We start from the raw sequence: 19,748 nt of genomic DNA, 5'->3' as shown, positions 1-19,748 counted from the left end.
GTCTCTGTGGCGCAATGGACGAGCGCGCTGGACTTCTAATCCAGAGGTTCCGGGTTCGAGTCCCGGCAGAGATGGTACCCACCTAATTCTTTTGCTTTACCTCCCTAATATTATGTGAAATGCAATTTACCCTAATAAAATCTACAATACCATGTGTATTAGTTATTATTTATTTCAATTCATCTCATGCGTCGTCGCTATTATTAACCACATTGTAGCCAAACTGTAAATATACAATGTAACGAAAATTTTATTTTTATATTCTGATGTTTAGTACAATTATTTTATTTTCAATATTTTCACCTATTGATATTAGATTACAGGATTAAGAAAAGACCACATAGAACTCTGTGATAACTTCATACCCAGCAAACATTCTGACTTAGAAAAGAGGGGACTGGATACTTGGGTCGTATGAGTGTATACATGGTTCAGGAAACAATTGAGTGAGTAGCCAAGCAGCGTTTCGCACGTAGATTGCAAGGACAAGCGAAGAAGATTATTTTGTATGAATCAGCATTTGGAGAGCTCCTTAAAGGGATACTCCAGCCATCATATGCATGCGATAGCCATGTAGTCCCATTAGTTAGGTTGCATCTTCTGCAAATGTATGGAAAGGAGGTTCTGCAGAATCCCCCCCATTTGCATTTGCCCCCTTTATGCACCCCCCCCCAGATAAAAGCCCTGCAGACAACGCATTTGGCCGGACAGATCTCCCTACCCATGATGGTCACCTCCATCACTGGCTAGGTGAATGCTGCAGGCAAAGGATATATTAAGACCCATCTGCGCATCCATGGACTTTAGACTGCCCCTTATAACATGGATTGGACCAAAAAGCGTCATGTATGAAAAGCAATATAGGTGCAAAGAGACATCCTTAACACAAGGCGAGGCTCTACATGCGTCTGCGATCACCGAGTGAAAAATGCTGTGTGACTTTGCCCTGGGCCCTTACTAAAGTGACCCTGCCCTGACTCCATTGGTTAACTCATTGATTGATTTCATTGTGCATCATGCATGGACAACTCCAAGGGGTCTATTCGCTAAAAGGAGAGCTGACTGCGGAGTTGAGTTTCACCTTGACATCCTTATACACCATGAAGGTATAACCCCAGGTAATTGGTACGATATAGAGAAATTTGTCCGCAAGAATTTTGATCCTTTCTTATTCTTTTGGATGCCTCACGCTCAATTTAAAAAAAAAAAAAAAAAAAAAAAAAATCCCTAGTCTTATTAATGATATTCTTTCGACTTTCCTTAAAATTAAGAAACGTTTGGAAGAAGGGATAAAATTTGTGAAATGCTGCTCGATAGGTGTTTTGATGTGTTTTATACCCGACCTCTCATTGGAAAGCTGGAGTGTGATGGGTGTGGAAAAGATAAGTGATCTTTATGTTGGATCCCAATTGGCTTCTTTTCCTTTCTTAATCGAAACATATGGTCTTCCGGTAAAAGATATTTTTAAATAAATTAGGATTAAGCATTTCCTTACTTCCAATGTGCCTGCTGAGCAGGGGCGTAACTAGACGCCTCAGGGCCCAGGTGCGAGAATCTGTTAAGGGACCCTTAACAGCTCCTCAATGCCGCTCACAGACTTCAGCAGGGGGCGCGGCCTCCCTCTGCCTTCTCTGCTAAAGCACAGAGGACGTAGGATGTCACGTGAACTCCGCTTCCTCTGTGCAGTCCAGAAGACCCTCCCACAAGTAAGTAGCAGGGCTGGAGGTGCGGCTCGCGTAAGATCGGTTGCCCTGGCTGCCGATCTTACGCGGGCCGCACCTCGAGGTCTCGCGGGCCGCATGTTGGACGCCCCTGCCTTATTTAAAAACAAAAACGGAAAAAAGATTTGTGGCGGCCCCTTGGCTTGGGCCCTCCTGCCGCCGGGGCCCGGTCGCAGTCGCGACCCCTGCTACCCCGGTAGTTCCGTCACTGCTGCTGAGATTACTTCTTGGCATAAATTTGTTACGTCTACTACTTCTAAGAAAATAATATCTAAGATTTTGAAACTCTTTAAGGTCAACAACAATTATGATAAGAGCAAAGCACAAATTCAATGGGAAAAAGATTTTGACCTCTCTATTGCTTTTTACTTCTTGGCATAAAACATGGCAGGTTACGTGAAAATCACCTCACTGCATTAATCTCCAGGAACAATTCTATAAACTAATGCATAGATGGTACATGGTTCCGGCCCGTATAGTCAAATTCCAACCATCAAAAGGAGCACATTTGGTGGGATTGTCCGCAGTTAAAACAGATAAAAACTCAATTAACTGATCTTTTTTTAAAGTTATTTGGATTTAACATTGTACTTTTCCCCCAAGAGTTTCTGTTTCATTTAGATTTACCAGATATTAATAAGAACTCTTTGGCTAAATATCATACTTGCTTTTAAAATCTGTCTAGCTAGATACTGGAGAGATTCGTCCCTTCCACCATGGTTAGAGATTACATTTCAGATTAACCACCAATGTTTAGCAGAAAAATATTTTTATACAGAAGCTAACGCTAAAGAGAAATATGAATCAATTTGGCATCGTTGGCTTATCTGCGCCTAGTCAATCTTTTTCCCTCTCTGTGGATTGAAATTTTTGATATTTTGTTTATAAATTTATCTCCGTGATACTTCCTTTTATATTTTTTTTCTAAACTCTCCTTCTCATGAATGCTATGACTATGAATGTAATATTGGATTAGATGGGAATATTTTAAATGATATGAGATATTAAATATATTTTATCCCTAAAACAATGTACAATACTGGAAACTGTTTGTATGTTATTTTTGTCTACACTGTCTGTTTTATGGGGGAAAAAAACAAAGAATGAATTATAAAAAAAAAAAAATAACCCCAGTGAGCTTCTGCTGCCGGGAGATCTTGGCTGGCCCTGTATAACGAATAGTTAAATCGGTGATATTAATTCCAGAATCATAGGCTCCATATAAAGTATAACTAAGATAGAAAAAGACAGAATATGGTGGTGCTTTATAAATTAATAATATTTCTGCTAAAAGTAGTAACCGCAGTGGTTAACTGAAATCATAAGGAATACCACTAGATGGTAGCGTTGGATTAAATATAATTCGCCTCTGGTTTTTCTTATTTTTAGCATTGGCATCTTTTTTTTTTTTTTTTTGTTTCATCACACTGCAGCGAAGACAGGCGGTGAACAAGGAAAATTAGAATAAGTTCTTAAATGTAATGTGTGCATAGATTTTTTGGTATGTTGCATCATTGTTCATAGTAAAGACCCTGTCATGGCTTTCAAGGGTTAATACCTTCCATATATAGTCTCAGCCACACACACGGATAAGCTCCATAAACCAATGCATCGAAGAGTTAACTTGTCCTAAACGTTAGAGGAAGCTTGGGCCGCCCAGTGTCTATACCAAATGAACATGGAATTTAACCCATTTCTTGCCTGTCTAGCAAAAGTACGGTAATTCTAGTGCTGAGTTTAAAAAGTTGTCTTATTACCGTAAAACTAATAAAATGGTTTAAGTAGCAGGAATATTGTTTGTAATGGTGATTTTATTAAGTCTTTTAAAAAAAAAAATTACAAAAATGATGTCATTTAGTCAGCCAATAAAGTTATTAGGTTACAAGCTCTGCAGACTAATAACCTAAATCATTTTTTTCAGACATAGACATACCAATTCAGTGTACTTTGCATAGAACTGATTAAATTTAAATGTGAGGTTATCAGGGACATAGTTAAAGCAGAGCAAAACGGGCAGCCCCTTGGCCCCCAGGCCTACTTTACCCTCTCTGATTTAACTAGTTTGGGTAAAATCGGACCTGCCGCTTTAAGGCCAGTGGACAATATGATGGGTATACTTCTGTGGCCACATGAAGGTGTTATAGGCTCACTGAGCATTAGCCTGCCCTAGCCACTCCTACCATTCCCCCTTAAAAACATTAGAAATGATAGGACTTACCTTAAGGGTTAAATTAATGTAGAAGACAACCGTAAATATTAAAATGTGCCAACTTAGATTGCCATATGAACATACAAGATGCTTATATAAGATAATGGTTTGCTAATACAGATTTTGTTTGTTTGCTACCAGGATCGGGAGCAGCGAGTTCCCGGCAGTGGCCGGTCGCCAAATCCAGCAAGTTCCCACAAGGCTGACAATTTGCGAAACTACGATGAGTATCATCATCACTCCGATTTGTCCAAGAGATTATCCAAGAGCAATTTAGACAGTAGTAAATTTATGAAAATTATATTAGAAAATCTAAGACTTCAGCCAACCCCCCCCCAAAATGTTTTTAACTTTATGGATATATATATAAATTATAGTAATTTTCCATTTCCGATCTTTCCCATCACCCTTTTAATGCTCCTTCCCAGTGCTTCCTTAACCTCTTTATTCCTTAGACTATAAATGACTGGATTGAGTAAAGGGGTGAACATGGCGTAAACAAGAGCCACAATTTTTTGGTAGTCCGCAGCGTGCGCGTGTTTTGGTATGCCGTAAATAGTGAACGCGGTGCTGTAAAAGAGTGCCACCACGGTGATGTGGGAAGAGCAGGTTGAGAAGGCTTTTTTTCTGCCCATGTTGGACCTCAGCCTAACGACGGAAAATATGATGTTCAGATACATGACTAAGATGAACGCAAGGTTAAACATGGTGGCAAAGCCAATGACGCAGCTATTGATGATGTCATTAAAGGACGTATCTACGCAAGACAGGCTTGCCAGGGGAGCTAGGTCACAAAAGTAATGATTGATGTCTCGGGGGCCACACAAAGGCAGTTTTAGAGTAGTCATCATGGGTACAATTGCGGCCAGGAAGCCATAAGCCCAGCAAAGAGACGCAAGTTGCTTACACGTTGTTTCATTCATGAGTGTGGTGTATCGGAGAGGGTTACATATTGCGACCCGTCGGTCAAAGGCCATGATGGCCAATAGGGCGCACTCTGTCATTCCAAGGCCGTGAAACATATAGAGTTGAGCGAAGCACCAGTGGAATGAAATTAAATTGTTGTTGGTTACCAATAACTCCAGAAGCTTGGGAACGGTGGTAGAGATGTACCACATCTCCAGTATGGAGAGGTTAATGATGAAGAAGTACATGGGAGTGTGAAGGTGGACGTGACACCGCACCACCAAAACAATTACCATGTTCCCAGAGAGCGTGAGAACGTACGTGAAGAGGAAGAAGACAAACAGGCAAATTCTGTAGTCCAGGAGATGGTCAAATCCTCTAAGTCGAAAGTCACTGTTATGGGTCAGGTTCACGTCCATGACCTGAAAATGCTCAGAATATTCATGTTCTTCACAAGATCTGAAACGCAGTAACAATGGTTCAAAGTGTCTCATATACTGACTAGCTAAATATTTCTTCTAGTAAAAGGTGTTTTATCAACAAAATATAGGCTTTGTATCAATGTAATTTGTCAGTATTGGATGGGAGTGGTGGTAAAGCATTCATATATAACAATTTTCATTGTATTAATTTACTAAAACTTAGTAATATAATATAGAATCCTTAGTGGGGGGGGGATCAAAAGGTTTAGTAGTATAGGAGATAAATTATTCTATGTAATTTCCTTTCTGCTAATCCTGTGTTTAAAAAGAAAAAGAAGAAAACTGAAACAGAACAGAATGTAACCATAATGGGAACTTAACATATTTTATGCTATCAAACAAACTAGAAAGTTCTATTTTTAGAGTCGTTAATCTTTATTTCATACGATTTCAAAACAAAAGTCAATTTTGAGTCTGTTATGGTATTGAATATTAAATGGTGTGTGTATGTATATTTGCGTTTTTCTATTTTAACTCTGCTTCCTTTGTATATTACCTTTTTGCTATTTGCATTAATATTGTCTAATTTTAATAGGGAATATAAAACAGATAATATATCTCATGTAAAATTAAATATGCGCAATAAGCTTAAAATATTTAATTGAATCAATGATCTGTTTTCTAAAAAAAAAAAAAAAAAATATTCTACTCAGTATAACATTTGCAAATTTGTGACATCTATTTGTTTTACTTTTTTTTTTGCATCATTTCCAAACATGTAATAAAAAAATCCATATGCATTTCATTAATTTAAACCTAAATCTAGAGTCATTAAATCTAAATACACAGTAGTGCACCTAACTTTTTTTTTAGTGGAGATCAAATATTAAACAAAAAAGCTGTTTTTTTTTAATTCTAATTATCCTTGGGCACACAATACAAAATCCTTGGCTATTTAGTGCTCTAATTTTGGATTAATGCAATGTTTTACAGCTATAGTGATTAATATTTAATATTTACTTTGTATTATAGGTGCAGGATAAATACATCGACTGGATAAGAAATATTGCTCAAAATAGAGAAAAATAAAATTTTTATCCACATAGGGAAAATGTAAAAAAAAACGATATAATGTATGCAAACCCACCTTCCGTAAGTCCTATTGATTAAGATGTGGTTCTAAACCTCCATTTATACCCTGCAAATCTAAACAAGGGATTCCCACAGCTCAAGTCAAGGAAATGAGGTACAAACAATGATTTCCTTATTTATTTGTTGCGTGTGAACTGGTTCCTAGCTAACATCCCATGGGAGGTCTTTAACATTATTTGTGTCGTTACATTATACGGCGTTATTTAATAATAAACCCTTAGGGACTTGTTCAAGGGGCAAAGTAATTATCTAATCCAAAGTTCTTCTGTAGAGCCCAAAATGGATCACAGACCAGAAAAGGAGAAGGTACGTTGTGTTAATTGTATATCCACTTTGAATTTGTTGCAGTGCATGACTTTAGATTAATATTTATTAAAAAAAAAAAAAAAAAAATCATGGCAGGTTAGCCTTGTAACATTAACATACATGTTGTATGCTGAGTAAGTATGTGATGCATAGACCCTTACGTATTTGTTCTTCCAAGGTACTGGTGGTCTCAGAACTGTGAATATAAAGTTGTGAGTCCGCACTTTAAGACCTGAGGCAGTCATCTGTTGTGTAAGTGTGGCCACTTGCTTAACTTTAATAGGGTACAGACTAAATTCTCTGTGTAGCAGTGGAAGGCAAGGACAAAATGGACAATGTTTTGGTGGACCTTCAATTGTACGTAGTCAAAATGGAGAATGTCTTGGTGGACCTTCAACTGTTTCGTGGTATGTCCCTTACAAATTTGTATGACTCCCTGTTCCATTTTACAGATTTCTAAATATAAAGTTTGAAATTTAATATCGCGATAACATCGGGGTATCCATTTTGTTTTGACAAACATGGCTTTTTCATGCTGTGGTGGAATATCCATGTAAGGGGTCTCTGTCTTCCACTTCTGTTACTTTAGGCTCATCCCTCACTTGATTGTATTCCTTTGGATAATATTGGGCGGTCTACTTATTTGTGTATGAGAGATAGAAATTGTGTAATTAATGATTCTCGAATTTTCAAATACAAAATGGCCACACTATGTATTGTTAGGTCTGTAGCGAAGGCAATGTATCTACAGCCATGTCATGACTGGAGCAATTGAAATCTTGCAGCTTTATACATTTGCTTTTCATTGAGTTGTACCAAAATATGTACTTGTTCTGTTGCAGGTGGAATATAGTCCACGAAGTATCTTGTGCAAGTAGGAACCATTGTGTACTTGGCGCTTGAGCGCTGCTTCCTGTCCACCACCGAATTGATGCCATGAATAAAATGGATATACAACACACACCAGAAAGAAAACGTGCACTTGTGCTAAAAGGTTTATTGTATACATGAAAAGCAAAAATTAAGCACTTCAATGCATCACTAAAGGCGCTGTTACACTTGGGCCAGAAATGAATTGCACTCTGTAGTATTGTCAGTAAACATTAGCAAATCTGTTCTATTTAAAACCTGTTATGGGGGTCGTTCTTGACCTTAATGTTCCTTTTTCAGGTTGGCACTAATGTTAATACTTATATTGTGCTTATCATTCACAACTGTACCAGACTACAACCAGCCATTCTTGTACGAATTAGTGTCAGGCCCGTACTAGCCACCTGGCTCACCGAGCAGCTGGCCAATATTACCCCATGCCCAATCAGAGGCAGCAGTGTGTAGCCACCTGCTGGATATGGCCGGCCACAAGCTACATGAGCATAAAAGCATAACATGGGGCTGCGCATAAGCAGATGGTTGCCACACGCCTTGGGCATCAGCTGGCCAGCGGCCGTAAAGTGCCAGGGCCGCCTGATCATCTCCAGTCTGGCCCTGAGTAGTGTCGTTACATATTCACATATTCTATATTTAGCACGACATCAGTCTTCCAATGTTTGACTTGATAAAGAACTTTCTCAGAGACTTTTTCACTTCCTGGTTCCTCAGTGCATAAATAAGTGGGTTCAGCGTTGGCGTCATGACTGTAAACAATATGGCAGCCACCTTGTCCTTTTCTATGGAGTCTTCAGAAGCAGGTCCTAGGTAAGTACACATGGCCGTCCCGTAAAACAGAGTGACGATGGTCAAGTGCGAGGAACATGTTGAAAAAGCTTTACGCCTTCCTTGGGAGGATTGTATTTTAAATAAGTGAACGGCTATGAAACAGTAGGATATCATCGTAAGTAAAAAGGTGCCTGTGCTGAAAAACCCACTCACAACCGTCAGCATGATTTCATTGAGGCGGATGTCTGTACAGGCCAACTTTATGACGGGTTTAACATCACAAAAGAAATGTCTGACCTTGTTAAAAGTGCAAAAAGGCAGCTGTGATGTCATAACTGAATGAATCGATGCATAAGTGAGTCCTGTAAGCCACGATATGAGAACCAGTTGAATGCAGACTCTTTTGTCCATAATCATACCGTATCTTAAGGGTTGGCAAATGGCCACATATCGGTCATAGCCCATGGCTGCAAGGATAACGCCTTCGGTGCATCCCAGGAAATGGAAGAAATGCAGTTGGGTTATACAGCCTTTAATGGAAATGGTGTTCTCCATCAGTAACCCAACCAGCATCTTGGGCACTGTAGTAGAGGCGTAAAAAATATCCAAAATGGAAAGATTAGCCAGTAAAAAGTACATTGGAGTATGAAGAGCGGGATCTATGATAACCAAAAATATGATGATGAAATTGCCTAATAGGTTCACCAGATACAAGAAAGAGAAGATGACAAAGAGGACCTTCTGAAACCATGCGATATCAGTGAGTCCCACCAAGATGAATTCATCTACTGATGTTCTGTTCCAGTCAGCTTCCATTTGCTTACTGTACAATTCCGAATATGGAATATGGTTAGATTATTGAATTTTATATGATGAAAGTGAAGTATACAGCCGTATAGAAAAACAAATATACAAAACCAGGATTTGATGGCAGATCAGCCCCATTCCATCACTGTCTAGTGGCCCGTTTCTCTAGCTTCTAAGACTCAGGCCTTAATCAGTCGTTGGTCTCGTCTTAAATCCAGAAGCCATATGCCTATCCCGTGTATGTTTGAATTTGTTTAAATTATCTTACTGTATTAGCTGTTTATCTACCACCCATTAATTCCTGAACCATTGTGCATTATGTTTCAAGAGATATTTTTCTTTGCAATAAAATATTTAAAATCTTTTACATTCCATTAAGTGTTTGAACATTTTTATATTTATTGACTAGATATTTCTACATATTCATTGTAACGGTTATTTTGATATATGCATACTTTAAAATTCTGTGTTTTTCTAATTAGTCTATTTTTTCAAACATATTTTCACAAATAAATCGTGGGTTTCCCTTTTCACTTAAATTAGAATTTTTAATCCACATTCTGTGTTTTCCATAACTTAGTACAAAAAAAAATATTTTAATATGGCCCAAATTATAATATAATAGACAGTGTGCAATATTCTAGTTTTCATGCATTATATTTATAGCACGCTGACAAATTGTTTCAATATAATGAATAAACATTTATTTATTGACTTTTTTTCTGTTAATTTGAAACTTTTAGTCCTGATTTTGTACAGCTACAAAAATATGTAATAAATCAGTTTAGCGCGTGAGATGTGCAATGATCGTTTAACATTATTTGAGTTGGTAAATTATTAATCATAAAAAAAAAAAAAAAAAAAAAATCACAGCTACAACAGAGGGGATTATTGACTAAACGGCTCCAGGCCAGATGCCATGAAATTATTTTCTCTGCTCAAACTAGACTAAATTAAGATCGTGCCATTTATTAATGAAGACTGAGAACATTGCAGGGACATTCTACAATACAAACTATAGTTGCTGGATTAATAAAAAAAATAAAAAATAAATAAAAAGAGAGATGGTAAAGGGAGAAACACAGGGAAGAGAGAAGGTAAGGACGGTCAAGGAAAGAGGGGGTATTTACCTGTAAAATATGACAAGATGTGGCTATTATCCAGAAATGCTTAGAGTATTGTGAATTTATCTACAGATACCATATTTCTCTTTCTCCCAATCCGAGGTGAAGACGTGGCGGACGGAGATCAAAGTGGAGAGCTTTCCAGTTTTAGGACCTAAACTTTAAAGCTGATACCTAGTGGCTTCCCTCTCCTTTACAGAAAGAACCTAGAAGATAAATCCGAGACGATGAGCAGAATTTATTTAGATCCTGATCTCCTAAGAGATGATCTGCAATCCCCTACGGTCAGGAACATCTTAACCTTTAAGCTTCTGAAAGTTTTACATCATTAGATAAGAAATCATATTGTAAATACCTCGCTGTACTTTTGTTAACTTTTTCTCTTGGTTTTATGCTCGTTAGAATAGCTTGTGACTTTTAACTGTACATACAAGTTTGTTTTTTTTAGTGATCTTTATCTGCTGTAAAGCGGACCCCTTGTTGATTGTCAGTGTTGTCCTCTGGCATTCACTAGGGGACGTATGTGTGGGGTCATACTTTGTTCGTTGCATATTGTTCTTTTTTTATTTTCTTTGTTGTAAAATGTATTAAAAAAGTTAAGAAAATATCAATGAAACCAATGAGCATGTATATTGGGCATACCAGTATCATCTTTATAATTTTGGTTCAGACTTGGTGTCGGATGAGGTCAGCACCCTCGGCAACCCCTTGTCCCTTTGCCATAATCTAGTCCCTTAAAATAACTAATGAACCATGCATTTTTGGAATAACAGGGGTGAAAAGTGAGTCAAACGCCTCTTAAAATGTCTGGCGTCCAGATGTTAGACTCTCATGACCACCTTATATCCTTATCATTACTGATAACACAATAAGCACAGGGGGGCAGAGAAAGAATGGAGATGAAAAGCCACCTTGGCACTTTAAGACCAGTGGCTGCTAAATGATGTCCGTGTAACCACCATCCACGCAGACTCACGCTACACGGTTACACTTATGTTCCCAATGAATGACCAAGTCTGACACTCCAGCTATAGTAAGGTTAATTGTATGGCTCCATTGACCGGTCTACTGGACGTTTGCCGTATTTGCCACGTGCCCTGACAGGTGAAATAATGACTCAAGGCAACATATTAAACATGTTAATTCCATGACCATGGGTAAGGCCCAGTAATCAAGACAATTTTCCCTAAAATGAATGTCTATTGACACCAAAACAAATACAAGCAAAAGCAGAGTGGCTTATGTAGGCCTCGGGTATACGGTTCCTGTTGAATATGACCATGTCTAGTAATTAAGCTGTGAGGTGATGACAACTTTCTTTAATTTAGGTTTATTACGGAACATATAGCAGGTTCACCCAAAACACATATTTGGGGTTTTTATGAAGCATTGGGCAACGTAGTGGAATCGGATGTTGACGTGAACAACGCAAAGAAAGCACAGTTGTAAATGCATCAGAAAAACCAGCATTAAAAATGTTTTTCATCATTCCAAATACTAGTCTAAACCTATAACACTGAATGGGTTAATATTACAATCAATGCAGCCTTCTCTCTGATGTCAAGTCAATCTTCATGCAGATGGGTCATAGTCTCTCTAGTCATCCACCGATGAAGAATAAATATCTCCTAGAAGATGGTTCAGATTCATGGTGAAACCACTAGCTCAAACAAATTAATGACTGTAATTAAGTCTAAATTACTTAGGCAAACACCCGTTTGTCTCGGAGAGTTGATGTTAGTTACTTAAGAGCGTGCAAATTTCTTGACCAGGTTTGGGTTTCTAAGAGCTTTTTTAACGTCTTTGTTTCTCAACGTATAAATAAAGGGATTGAGAGTCGGAATGACGATTGTGTACATAAGCGCAAGGAATTTGTCATACTGGCTGCCGCTTGGTTTGATGTATACAACGATAACACTACCATAGAACATACTGGCCACAATGAGATGGGATGAGCAAGTGGAGAAGGCCTTTTTTTTCCCCTCTATACTCTTAATTGCAGAGATTGTCACGATAATATGAATATAGAATCCTAATATAAAAACGAAAGGCGTGAGGCTGGCAAAAAATGCGGCAACGCTAGTGACCACGCTACTGACAAAGGCGTTGGAACACGCCAGGTTCTGCAATGGAGCCAAGTCACAGAAGAAATGGTTGACCTTGTTTGGTCCGCAGAAATTTAGGTCAGCTGTTAAAACTGTAGGAATTAAGGCAATAACAAAACTTATGATCCATGGAAAAAATGCCAGCTCAACGCACAATTTGTGGCTCATAATAGCTCTGTAGCGTAATGGGTTGTTGATGGCCAAGTCTCGATCTAAGGCCATAACTGCTAGTAGATAGCATTCGGTTACGCCTAACGCATTAAAGGCGTACAATTGTACAAAGCAGCCAACGAACGATATGGCTTTATCGTTTACGATGAGGTTAACTAAAAGTTTTGGGATAGTGACGGACACAAAGGAGATTTCAAGGGCCGCAAACATGCTTATAAAGAAATACATTGGTGTATTGAAGGAGGGCTCCATCTTGATTAAGACAATAATGGCAAGGTTCCCGGTGATGCATATAATATACATCAAAAGGATTGTAAAGAAAAGCACAATCTGGAACTGGTAGAAGTCAGAAAAAGCCAGAAGAATAAATTCTTTCACCGTGGTCCTGTTCGCATATTCCATCATATTTGACAATTCTGTTGAAAAAAATAAAAATCTGTAGTTACAGACATAAGAACATAAACATAAATTTCATACTAAACATTAACAAATTCAAAATATTTATTGATGAAGTGTGTGCTTTCACATAAAAATAAAAAATGTTCTCAATTTAAGAACCTTTTTCCATACTCAATGTTGTCGATTATAGATGTAATTGTAATATCCCAGTTTACCTACTTTATTAATTACTACAGCCATTATTTAAGGTATTCATCAAATATCACCCAACAGTGAATTATGCATATTAATGGCCCTTACTGTAAAAAAAAAAAAAAAAAAAAAAAAATCTCTTCCCCTAAATAACTACTATCTATTTTGAATTTTTGGTGTGTGGTTGTTTTATGTCATTGTGGTTGTCTCCTTTCTAGAATAAATAAATAATCCCATCCTTTGGTTACTTTTTAATGTTTTAATTTAATTTATTATACCTAAAGATTGGCTTTTAGGAAGATAAATGAGAATTAAGGATAACCACAAAAATGCCTTTTTCTAAAAGTTTAGTTGCACACAATTGTAGGCTTACTTTATCCTTTTGTAATCGTTAATTCTAACTCAAGAATGTAGCAGGTAATATTTTATCATAGGGACCCTTATAACGAGAATATATTAAGCCATATTGGTCCAAGAGAAGGTGGAACTTGATAACTTTTATTGGACCAACAAAGAAAAAGACGTAGAATCACATCAGCTTTTGGGACCTTTGTCAGAATAAAGATTCGATATCAATGACTCTCCAAGAGTAGCGTATATGAGAAGACATGAGCCTTTTTAGAACCCGACAGACAATCAGTATCGTTTATCTGCGATGGAAAGTCATAGTAGAACTTCTTCTCTGCGCTTCCTTGTATGCCTCCTATGTTGTACACCTAGACTTCAAACCGGTCCATTCTACAGTAATAAAGACCTCTTAATCATCTCAATCACAATGCCTAGTAGGGTAAAGTAGACGCATGAAGACAGATACCATTAAATGATCTACCTTAAGGCTCCTGTATGCTTTGTATCCAAGTACCAGAGTTAGTTGTACCAATCACTTTTAAAGTGACCGAAAAATAAATATATATTAGCAATATATATTAAGCAGCCCACTAACTTCAATATTTTAACACACGCTGCCAATGCCATAATAATATAGATAATGTTTGTACGCTTCAGATATTTGTAAAACTCTTACTTGGAATATGTAGGACATCTTGTAATTGCTGTTTCATTATTCCATTATACGTCAAACATTTTACCCAAAGAAATTGGGCCCGTATATATAGTGCCTGCTGAAGGTGCGTTGGTGCTATGTCCCATTGGAAGCATTTTCCTCTGATACCATGAATCAGGTGTGGAAATAAAAAAAAAATATATATATATATATATTTATATATATAAGCTAATGAGGCCCTTGGTGCATACATCTTTAATATTTCTGCTAATATTAATATTAATATAATCATTAACATTTTTAAAGAATGTGCCCTTATTTTTGCTTATAATAACTAATAATAATAATATAAAAAAGTTTTGATTCTGAAACATGAATGGCTTTTAGAAGAGCTTGGCATTTCATTTTGTAAAAATATGGATCTTTGTGGAAATAAAAAAAAAAATAAATAAATAAAAAAATGCAAGCTAATAAGGCCCTTGGTGCATACATCTTTAATATTTCTGCTAAAACACGATAAATGTAATCATTAACATTTTTAAAGAACAAATCAAGATGTTTTCCCCACAACTTTCTGTATTTGTATTATTTCTTTTATATTTTGTCTTAGGCTTCATTTTTCTTAATGTGCCCTTATTTTTGCTTATAATAATAATTAAATAATAATAATATAACTTTTTTGTTTCTGAAACATGAATGGCTTTTGAAAGGGCTGGCCCTGTATAACGTGTAGTCAAATCATAGCAACTTCTTCTGTCTCATTACCCATTAAATTATGCGTTATACGGGACCGGCTCAATCCTGCACGGAGAAATTTACCCAAGTCTCTAATGCTAAGGAGTTGGTGAAGAGAACAAGGAAGGATGATGTGTGTTGAGAGTGACATCACCTACTTCCCAAGCACTATCCCAAGGACTCAAGACCCCCCCCCCCGCCTACACCACAAGGAAAGCAATAGTTTGTTGGATTGGGTGCTATCAAATAGAGGAGACAAGTGAAGAAATAGAATTACTATATCCACCTTAATAATCTCCAAATACACACCTACCTGGTTCCTCCGCTCATTTCATGATTGTCATCTGTCCCTCTGATCTCTACTTCACATATAGAATGGTTCCCGAGGGCTGCCCCTATCTTTTGGAATTCGCTACTCTGTCTTATTAGACTCTCCCACCCAAGAGCCAAGACAGGTCCAAGCCGACAGTCTTCCCACCTACCTCAGTTTTCATAGTCTCGATCCTGCTGTCGGGTATTTGTTGCCATGTTTTACCTTCTGTCTTTTGGCTATTATATATTACAATGTCATCCAGATGTAAAATCATTTGAATAAAAGACTATTTGTATATAAAATATGTGGTGGAATGTATATTTTGTGTTTGGCTTGGAATTCAAAGTGATGTTGGTCTCCATGGTGTGTGATAACAAAAAATGGCCTAAAATTTCTTGGTTGTCTGTTGACTTAATTCTTTTTACATTTTCTCTTTATACATTAAGGTCACTCTTTTGTGCTTGAAGGTTTTCTGTGTGTGCTTTTGAAGCCAAGACCTCACGTTCAGTCACTCTACAGGTGTCTATGGGCTAGCTGGTGGAGATGTCCTCTTTGTCCCAACTCGACGAGCCTGATCACACAAAAGTAGTATCCGCCATATGGAAAAAAAACTTTTTAAGAAAAAATAATTCCTACACTAAAGGCAGCAAAACTGTAGAACCTATTACCAGGTGATGTTACTAGAAATACTGTGGTTGACTTCAAGAGGAGTTTGGTACCTTTTGGGTTTTTAGAAAGTAACTAAAAAGGTTCTTTGAAGGAATAGAATGACTTTAACCAAATTAATCATCCTACACATTCTCAATTGTATGAAAACATGAAAATTCAAAACAAAATGAGACTTTAAAATATAAGCAATGCAATTACAATTACATTAGGTCATTTTCAAAATCAAAATGATGTTGTCTCTACGGTGTGTGTATGTGTGACAACAAAAACAAAACGGTCTTTGAGGATGTTAAGTTATCGGTTTGGGATTAATTGGCTCTCTATGGACATATTGTGTGTTTTATCACGCTTTCCTTATAAATTAGGTAATACTGAGAAGGTCGCGCTTTGTGTTGGAGGATGTGCAGTGGTCCACTCGGTTGCAATCCATAATACTTTTGGACACCAGTAACATCAGCTTCGCAAACCTACAGAGACCTTGTCCAACAGCAAAGCATAGTCATTTGGTAAGTGTTCTTTTCCTGAAATTGTGTTATTCTCTTTACTGTAATTTTCCAGCCGTCTCTCTTTTTGACATATTCGGCATTCAAGTACTTTCAAACACCCAGAACATTTCTATTTTGTATACTTGTCTTAAAGTTGGTGCTGCGTATATACACAGGTGGAGTGTGTACACCTTTGTTTCACTGCCTTTCCTTTTTAGTTCATAATGTGCTCTCAACTTCTATTCAGTACATGGTCAATTAGACCTTTCGAAAAGCCCTACATTTTAGCATTAAGGACCATTGCTTCCCAGAAATACCAAGTTTCGCTAAAGTATATTAAAGAAAATGATTTATATTTTGGTAAACGTCGTCATAGCAGGACAACGTTACAGCTCATGGTCAATACATTTCAACTATTTAAATTAAGTACAAATATTTAAAAAAAAAAAAATATTAACACATAATGAAAGACAGGATGTGGTGACGACACATCTTAACCATTAAATCACCAAGGAGAGCATTACTGTAAATATAACATTCTAGAGACAAGCTGAGGACAATTTAATGCTTTGTTGAAAGCAAATAATATATTCATAATATTATATGCACGGGAATATGTTACATTCCACAATATTGGGAATTTATCTATAAATTGTACTTTATCTTCAGAGTCAAATGAAAGAGTGGAATCGCACGTCGGTAGAAGAATTCATCCTGTTGGGAATCACGGACCTTCCTCAGCTCCAGGTGTTCCTCTTCATCACGTTCCTTATGTTCTATCTCTTTTGTTTTGTGGGGAATCTGAGCATTGTGGCTGTAGTCATCGTAGAGCGGAGCCTTCACACTCCTATGTACTTCTTTTTGGGAAATCTGTCCTTTTTGGATTTCTTCTATGCATCAACAACAGTCCCCAAGATGTTAGCAGGCCTGCTCATGGAAGACAAGGTAATATCCTTTCGGGGCTGCATAGCCCAACTCCACGTCTTTCATTTTTTGGGAAGCACAGAGGCCATGCTCCTCACATCCATGTCTTATGACAGATACGTTGCTATTTGTAACCCCCTACGTTATCATGTCCTTATGTCAAAGGCCACTTGTATCCAACTGGCATCCGCCTGCTGGTTCATCGGTTACTTTTATTCCTTGACACACACTATTCTAACATCCAGGCTGCCCTTCTGTAGGATGAACAGGGTCACTCATTTCTACTGTGATATAAAACCTCTTTTGAGACTGGCCTGTACAGATACCAGCCTCAACGAGAGCCTTGTGTCCATTGTTAGTGGCTTTGTAGCTCTTGCAACTTTCTTTTTTATTGTGATCTCTTATCTATTTATTGGTACCCATATTCTAAACATCCGATCTTCTCAAGGAAGACAAAAGGCCATTTCCACCTGCACTTCCCACTTCACCGTTGTCCTCTTATATTACGGAACTGCCTTTTGTACGTACCTGAGACCGGCCACTCTAGATTCATTGGAACAGGACCGAATGACCGCCATATTGTTCACAGTTATTACTCCGGCTATGAACCCTTTTATTTATGCCCTGAGGAACATAGATGTGAAGACGGCTCTTCAGAAATTTTTCTTTGGAGAGCGCTTTTTAAAAAATTATTTCATACAACTGTAAATTCTAAGTGTTATTCATAAGAAGTGCCATAATAGTCGGCATTTCATTTTGTAAAATATGGATATTTGTGGAAATAAAAAAAATTATAAAAAAATGCAAGCTAATAAGGCCCTTGGTGCATACATCTTTAATATTTCTGCTAAAACACGATAAATGTAATCATTAACATTTTTAAAGAACAAATCAAGATGTTTTTCCCACAACTTTCTGTATTCGTATTATTTCTTTTATATTTTGTCTTAGGCTTCATTTTTCTTAATGTGCCCTTATTTTTGCTTATAATAATAATTAATAATAATATAACTTTTTTGTTTCTGAAACATGAATGGCTTTTAAAAGGGCTGGCCCTGTATAACGTGTAGTCAAATCATAGCAACTTCTTCTGTCTCATTACCCATTAAATTATGCGTTATACGGGACCGGCTCAATCCTGCATGGAGAAATTTACCCAAGTTTCTAATGCTAAGGAGTTGGTGAAGAGAACAAGGAAGGATGATGTGTGTTGAGAGTGACATCACCTACTTCCCAAGGACTATCCCAAGGACTATCCCAAGGACTCAAGACCCCCTCCCCCGCCTACACCACAAGGAAAGCAATAGTTTGTTGGATTGGGCGCTATCAAATAGAGGAAACAAGTGAAGAAATTGAAAGAAGTTCCTCCGCTCATTTCACGATTGTCCTCTGATCTCAACTTCACATATAGAATAGTTCCCGAGGGCTGCCCCTATCTTTTGGAATTCCCTTCTCTGTCTTTTTAGACTCTCCCACCCAAGAGCCAAGACAGGTCCAAGCCGACAGTCTTCCCACCTACCTCAGTTTTCTTAGCCTCGCTCTTGCTGTCAGGTGTCTTCCACCATACCTTATTAATGATATTTATTTAAACAATATTCATACTGGACTACGGTCATGTGGTCGGTCCACTGTAAACATTCGTACATACCTATGCAGAGTCCCCCCTTGCACTGATGTCATGGGCGGTCCCACTCATTTTATGGGGGGTCCCACGGATGTCGTGGATGGTCCACTTAATGCCAGTGGGCGTTCCCGCTGATGACATGCTGTTTAAGGAAGAAAAGGGGTGGGGTTTGGGGGGGGAATGTTAGAACACCACACCCACAACCTGTAGTTTTCCGGTGGCCATCCGGAGACCCAGAGAACTTCGCTTCTCCTGGAATCTCCGGGGTGAAATCAGGTATGTTTCCGGTTGGAGTATATCCCCTTTTAGATTTTTAGTTGCTTTCGGCAAGGCCCTTATCACTGTTTGTTTCTGTAGGTCTAAATTTTTATGCGCTGAGCCTCCCGCTCATTATACCCTGTTTACCCTTTGTACAGCGCTGCAGAATACGATGCTGCTATATTTATCAATAACTGATAAAAATGAGGAAACATTTCTATAAATTGAATAAATGATATACTCTTTAAAAAATAATTAATGACTAATGCCTGGTCAACGTACCACATGAGAGCAAAATTGTTGCATGCTGGAGCATGACCACCACATATGTACCAAAGATCGTTTATGTCCACTTTAACACAGGCCATCACCTGACAATAGCATGTTGAGGCCATCTCAGCGGGGTTCCCAATGCCCGTTCTTCATGGGTACATCAGAGATTTGATGAAGTATTTGAAATTACACAATCTACTGAGCTATTTTGCCATGTGGACTTGAGATATTGTCCCAGAGGTTTTTTCAATCTTACAATATTGGAACAGTAGGCATATAAGTTCCAAAGACATA

General features: G+C 37.7%; 4 protein-coding genes and 1 non-coding gene across 5 annotated transcripts; 2 read left to right on the top strand and 3 right to left on the bottom strand.

The window, feature by feature from the left end:
* TRNAR-UCU (transfer RNA arginine (anticodon UCU)) lies at positions 1-74 on the top strand. Its single transcript has one exon. It is a non-coding gene; the product is annotated as a tRNA-Arg (tRNA).
* Positions 75-4,301: 4,227 nt separating this feature from the next.
* LOC128504365 (olfactory receptor 6N1-like) lies at positions 4,302-5,255 on the bottom strand. The gene has a single exon (XM_053474398.1). It carries the CDS (start codon positions 5,253-5,255, stop codon positions 4,302-4,304), a length of 954 nt encoding a protein of 317 aa, XP_053330373.1.
* A 2,982-nt stretch (positions 5,256-8,237) lies between these two features.
* LOC128504363 (olfactory receptor 12D1-like) lies at positions 8,238-9,188 on the bottom strand. Its single transcript, XM_053474397.1, has one exon. It carries the CDS (start codon positions 9,186-9,188, stop codon positions 8,238-8,240), a length of 951 nt encoding a protein of 316 aa, XP_053330372.1.
* Positions 9,189-12,048: 2,860 nt separating this feature from the next.
* LOC128504362 (olfactory receptor 49-like) lies at positions 12,049-12,984 on the bottom strand. The gene has a single exon (XM_053474396.1). It carries the CDS (start codon positions 12,982-12,984, stop codon positions 12,049-12,051), a length of 936 nt encoding a protein of 311 aa, XP_053330371.1.
* Positions 12,985-17,050: 4,066 nt separating this feature from the next.
* On the top strand, positions 17,051-18,007 carry LOC128504361 (olfactory receptor 12D1-like). Its single transcript, XM_053474395.1, has one exon. It carries the CDS (start codon positions 17,051-17,053, stop codon positions 18,005-18,007), a length of 957 nt encoding a protein of 318 aa, XP_053330370.1.
* The last annotated feature ends 1,741 nt before the right edge of the window (positions 18,008-19,748 follow it).

The sequence above is a fragment of the Spea bombifrons genome, chromosome 9 (genome assembly GCF_027358695.1).
Source record: "Spea bombifrons isolate aSpeBom1 chromosome 9, aSpeBom1.2.pri, whole genome shotgun sequence".
Lineage (NCBI taxonomy): Eukaryota > Metazoa > Chordata > Amphibia > Anura > Pelobatidae > Spea > Spea bombifrons.
This window is presented reverse-complemented; position numbering and strand designations above follow the sequence as displayed.